The following is a 5,975-nucleotide window of genomic DNA, read 5'->3' as shown; positions in this document are numbered from 1 at the left end:
CGGGTTGAAAGTGGGCATCACGCCGGCGAAGATTGTAGCGGCCGGCGTCGACATGTTGCTGGTCTTGAATTTGTAGTCTGGCTAGCTGGCGGACCTCTTCTGCCCGTTGAGCAACCATTTGGGCGTCATCGCTCCCGTCGTCGACTGACTCGTGCGGCAACATAGAGTCTACCATAGTCGTCACCGCCCGGCCATACACCAGCTGGAAGGGCGTCACTCTTGTGGTCTCTTGCACCGCTGTGTTGTAGGCGAACCTGACGTAGGGCAGCACTTCGTCCCAGGTCTTGTGCTCCACGTCGACGTACATAGAGACCATGTCGGCGATTGTTTTGTTGAGCCGCTCCGTCAACCCGTTCGTCTGCGGATGGTATGCCGTTGTTCGACGGTGTTTTGTGTGGCTTAGACGAAGGATCTCTTGGGTCAACTGTGCCATGAACGATGACCCTCGGTCTGTGATCAGTACTTCGGGGGCGCCATGCCGGAGGACGATGGACTCGATGAAGAACTTGGCGACTTCGACCGCAGTCCCCGACGGAAGGGCTTTCGTCTCGGCGTAACGAGTAAGATAATCGGTGGCGACGATTATCCAGCGGTTCCCCATCGTCGACGGTGGAAAAGGACCCAGCAAATCCATTCCAATTTGCTGGAAGGGCTTGATTGGCGGGGTAATCGGCTGGAGGAGACCTGCTGGCTTTGACGGCGGTTTCTTGCGTCGCTGGCACTCATGGCACGATCGTGTGTAGAGATGGACGGTCTTCGGAAGCTTTGGCCAGTAGTACTTGTCACGAATCCGGGCAAGGGTCCTGCTGTAGCCGAGATGTCCGGCCGTTGGGTCGTCGTGGCACGCTTGAAAAATTTCTTCTCGGAGGCTGGCGGGGACAACCAGTAACCAGGAAGTTTCGCTGGTTCCGAAATTTTTTCTGAAGAGCACGCCTCCCCGCAGGACAAAGCTCGGTAGGTCCCGAGAAAAGACCCGTGGGACAGAGCCTCCTCGACCTTCGAGGTGGTCGATCACGGAGCTCAGTTCCGCCTCGTCGCGTTGCAGTGCCCTCATGTCGGTAGCGTTAACTGCGCCTAGAAAACGGGAGTCGTCATCGTCGTCGGCGCCGGAGATTGGCGGTTCGACTGGAGCCCTGGACAAACAGTCAGCGTCATTATGCTTGCGGCCGGACTTATGCTCAATGGTTACTTCGAATTCCTGCAGTCGAAGGCTCCAGCGGGCGAGGCGTCCGGACGGATCCTTGAGGTTTGCGAGCCAGCAGAGGGCGTGGTGGTCTGTGACCACGCGAAATGGGATCCCATACAAGTACGGGCGGAACTTGGTTATCGCCCAGACGACAGCAAAACATTCTTTGTCGGTCGTTGAATAATTTTGTTCTGCCTTAGACAGCGCCCGGCTTGCGTAAGCGATTTCTCTCTGCCCCTTCTTGTCGCTGAACGAGTACCGCACCGAGACCGGTATTGCTGGCGTCCGTGTGGATTTCAGTCTCTGCCGACTGGTCAAAATGTCCGAGGATGGGGGGCGACTGGAGCCTTCGCTTGAGTTCGCCGAACGCTTGCTCTTGCTCCTCTCCCCACTGGAACTGCACGTCGTCTTTCGTCAGAGGCGTCAGCGGTGCAGAAATCTGCGCAAAGTCACGAACGAAACGTCTATAATAGGCGCACAGCCCAAGGAATTTTCGAATGGTCTTCTTGTCTGATGGCTTCGGGAACTCGGCGACAGCGGACGTCTTTGCGGGATCAGGGCTTACACCCTGAGCACGATCACGACGTGGCCCAAGAATTTCAGCTCACCATAGGCGAACCGACACTTGGAAGACTTGAGGGTCAGCCCAGCAGCTTTGAAGGCCTGTAGCACGGCTCGCAGTCGTCTCAGGTGCTCGTCGAATTCGCTTGCGAACACCACAACATCGTCGAGGTAGACGAGACAGCTTTGCCATTTCAAGCCGGCAAGGACGGTGTCCATAACGCGCTGGAAGGTTGCCGGCGCTGTGCACAGCCCGAACGGCATTACTTTGAACTCATACAGTCCATCCGGCGTGACGAAGGCTGTCTTCTCACGATCTCGTTCGTCGACCTCAATCTGCCAGTACCCGCTCTTCAAGTCCATCGACGAAAAGTATCGGGCAGCCGGTCCAGGGTGTCGTCGATGCGTGGCAGCGGGTAGACGTCCTTTTTTGTTACGGCGTTCAGTCGGCGATAGTCCACGCAGAACCGAAGAGTCCCGTCTTTCTTTTTCACCAGGACTACCGGTGAAGCCCACGGACTGCTTGAGGGCTGGACAATGTCGTCGTCAAGCATTTCTTGTACCTGCTGCTGGATGGCTTCCCTTTCTTTCACGGAGACCCTGTACGGCGGCCGATGCACAGGGAGTGCTTTGTCATCAGTAATTATCCGATGTTTCGCAACCGTCGTTTGGCGCACCTTCGACGACGCGGAGAAGCATTCACTGAACTCGGCGAGAAGGTCACGAAGTTGCCGTCGTTGTGGGGCTGGGAGGGACGGGTCGATGTCGAGCTCTGAGGACGTGATTTTCTTGTTCTGCGTCGGAGAGGCGTCTTCTGAGATCACGGCGATCGCGGCTGAGTCTTGAATTTCCTCGACGTAGCCCACAGCTGTACCCTTTGTAAGGTGCTTCGACTCTTGCCGGAAGTTGGTGACAAGGGCTACGGTACGCCCGTACTGGAGCTCGGTTACGCCTCTTGCAATGCCAATTCCTCGTCCGAGGAAAAGTTGGACGCTTCCTTCCAGCAGTGCTACACCGCAGGTGGCTCCTTCGGTCCCGACGGGCACAAAGACACTCGACAGCGGCGGCAGATTTACGTGGTTGGCGAGGACTCGGACTGAAGCTAACGTCGGTTTGGGATTTTCCACCGATGGGACAGGCTTCCGAAGCGTCAGCTTGTTCTCCGCAAGGTCGATGATGGTGCCGTATTCACACAGGAAGTCCATTCCGAGAATGACGTCCCTCGAGCAGTCTTGCAGAACGACGAACTTCACAGGGCATGTTTCGCCGTGAATCACGACACGAGCGGTGCATCTCCCGACAGGTGTAATCAAGTGTCCTCCGGCGGTTCTTATTTGTGGTCCATCCCACGGCATCATGACTTTTCGAAGGCGGCGGGAGAGCCTCCCACTCAAGACTGAGTAGTCTGCTCCGGTGTCCACGAGTGCCGATGAGTCGAGGCCGTCGATAACAACGTTTAGGTTGTTGGACACCGAAGCAGGAGCGTCGTTGTGATGCGTAGCGTCGGGAGAGTGGGAGCGCTCCGTCGTTCTTGGAGGCTCTTTACGTCGGTCGTCTTTGGCAACTCCACCTCCAGGGGTGCCGCGCCTAGTTTCCCCGGCGAGGAGCGAGGGGCGACAGGCTTTCACGTCGGGGTCGGTGTATCGGCGAAGCTGGACATCGTGGCGAAGGCGATCGGAACTCTCGGCGGGACGCAGGCTCAGGGGACTGAGGTCGTCGCAGGTACTCGTCGATCTCCCGAGGGCGTTCACCATACCGGGGGCTCGGGTCGTTTGGGTGGAATCCGCGCAGCCCGAGTCGTCGGTATGGGCATCGGCGGTACACATGATCGGCCTCGCCGCAGTGATAACACAGCGGTCGTCGATCGGCCGTGCGCCACACATCCGTCTTCCTTGGCGCCGGTTGTTCAGTGCGGAAGAACTGGGGTTGTCCTTCCACACGTCGGAAGGTTTGTGGCTCTTGTAGTACACGTCGAGGTGGCGTCGAATACTGCTGGGCACCTGGCGCCGGTCTCCGAGCTACCGCGGCGTAGGTCAAAGAGGGCTCCTCGAGTGCTGGTACGCTGGCAGGAGCCTCAGGTTGGAATGCCCGCTGGACCCCCTCGCGGACAACTTCTGCTATTGACACCGAAGCAGGCTGGTGGGTAGCAAGCAGGAGCTTCTTGATTTCCTCCCGGACGACGTCCCGGATGATCTCGCGTATGTCCGGGGTGTTGCTGCCGTACGGCGAGGGGGCAGCGAAGCCAGGAAGTCTCTGATAGTGGGAGGCGCGTGCTTGAAAGGCACGTTCGATGTTAGTTGCCTCGGTGATGAAGTCTCGGACGGTGATAGGCGGGTTCCGCACAAGGCCTCCGAAGATGGTCTCTTTAACTCCTCGTATAAGGAACCGCAGCTTCTTCTCTTCAGGAGCGCTTGGGTCGGCGCGATTCATGAGGCGGAGAACGTCCTCGACGAAACTTGTGACGCTCTCGTTTGGCCCTTGGCTTCTTGCTTGAAGAAGTTCTTCGGCCCGCTGATGTCGCTGCTGGCTTGCAAAAGTGCGTCGAAGCTCCGCCTGGAAGTCTTGCCAGGACGAAATCGACGCTTCGTGGTTCTCGAACCAGGTGCGTGCCGTGCCTTCCAGAGCGAAGTACACGTTCTGAAGGCACTGCTCCGGAGTCCATGCGTTATGGCGAGCAACTCGTTCGTAATGTTGCAGCCAATCTTCAACGTCCTCGTGGACCTCCCCGTGAAATGGCGTCGGAGTCCGGGGTGCGACGGGAAGGTATACGACGGCGGCAGCGGACGGGTTCTGCGACGACTGGTTGTCCATCGTCGGCCTCGTTGGCTGCCTGGTCCGGGGTGGCAGAAGTCCGTGTTCCGGGGGTAGACCTTGGGTGCGGCGACTGGATCGGGTCCCGATCTGGTCTTCGCTCGGTCCTCGGGAGGCTAAGTTCGGACTTGCACTGCGGGCCCTTGGAGGGGAACGTTGCACGGGCATGCGATTACCCCGCACCTCCACCAAAATGTCACGGGTGGTGACCAAATAAACAATAAATAAACGGAAAGAAATAAACGTTTAATGTGGCGAACTTGTGCCAGAAATAAAAGGGTACAAAAGAAAACAGCAGAGCGTCGCGGGCGTCGATGTCGGCGAAACCGCAGGATCGAGCGCAGGGGCGAGACTGACTCGACAAGGTGGTGGTGGTGGTGGTTTGTTGGGTTTAACGTCTCCTAGGTTAGCCTAGCTCTGATGTGCTGGCCTGGGCAGGTGACGAGCTCCAATAAAGCTAAAAAAAAAGAAAGAACCGGGGGTAATGCACTAAGAAAAACCACGAGCCTGGGCCTACTTTGGCTACAGGCACTCAGTCAGTTCTGTGTGTCGTAGGAACGCCAACAATGCCTTGAAAATCCTCCGGCACTTTCGTCTGGGCCCGTCGGGAAAGAGCAAGCTGTCTGTTGTCACCTGGGTGCCTTCCTTAACCCGTTGACGCAGCGCTTCCCGTTGGGTCTCGTATGCCGGGCAGACGCAGAGGATGTGGTGGATCGTCTCTTCTGCCCTGCATTGAAGACAGCTTGAGCTCTGTCGTTTTCCCATTTTAGCAAGGAATTCGTTTGTGTATGCCGTATTTGTCCCTAGTCGTCGCACCAGTGTCTTCGCTGCCCGGGAGAGACCGGTCAAGGTGCCTTTGGGTAAAGATTTCTCCGGCTTCTCCCGCAGGAGATGCCAGCGGACATCGAGAGCTGCCTGTTGCGGGTGTGCAGGTGTAGGGACCTTGGGGGGAAACTGATGCGCTTTCGCGGCGAGGTCATCCGCGCGTTCATTTCCCTGGATGCCGACGTGCCCTGGGATCCATTGGAACCAGACTGAAGAGCCATGCGCTTCCAAGATAGCCAGGGCCTTCCTTGCAGCGGCCGTTGCAGGGTCTCCGGTCTCGGCATTGGCTATCTTTTGGATGGCGCACCGGGAGTTCGTGAGAAAGACCATCGGTTGGGGCGGCAACTTGGCGGCCTCCAGGAAAGCTTTTTCCATGGCCACCAGCTCGGCCGTTGTTGAAGACGTGGGTTTGTGGAGTCTGCCACTTCACTCCAGACTTAGTTTCGGTATGTGATAAGCCGCCGTGCTGGAGGTTCGTGAGTGGTTTACCGACCCGTCAGTGTATATCTGCAGCTTTCCGCTGTGACGTTCTTCGAGGTGGGCCTCCACTAATTCCTTGATGACAAGGGGTGGCTTGTCTTGTTTGGAGCGC

General features: G+C 57.6%; 1 protein-coding gene across 1 annotated transcript; it reads right to left on the bottom strand.

The window, feature by feature from the left end:
• Positions 1–5,080: 5,080 nt before the first annotated feature.
• Positions 5,081–5,758, bottom strand: LOC120838873. Its single transcript, XM_040208982.1, has one exon. It carries the CDS (start codon positions 5,756–5,758, stop codon positions 5,081–5,083), a length of 678 nt encoding a protein of 225 aa, XP_040064916.1.
• Between the last annotated feature and the right edge of the window lie 217 nt (positions 5,759–5,975).

The sequence above is a fragment of the Ixodes scapularis genome, unplaced genomic scaffold (genome assembly GCF_016920785.2).
Source record: "Ixodes scapularis isolate PalLabHiFi unplaced genomic scaffold, ASM1692078v2 PGA_scaffold13__105_contigs__length_92229423, whole genome shotgun sequence".
In the NCBI taxonomy this organism is placed as follows: Eukaryota; Metazoa; Arthropoda; class Arachnida; order Ixodida; family Ixodidae; genus Ixodes; species Ixodes scapularis.
This window is presented reverse-complemented; position numbering and strand designations above follow the sequence as displayed.

Bases quoted from the DNA above. Each gene is read 5' to 3' on its own strand.
- LOC120838873 (XM_040208982.1), bottom strand. From the start codon at position 5,758: ATGGAAAAAGCTTTCCTGGAGGCCGCCAAGTTGCCGCCCCAACCGATG.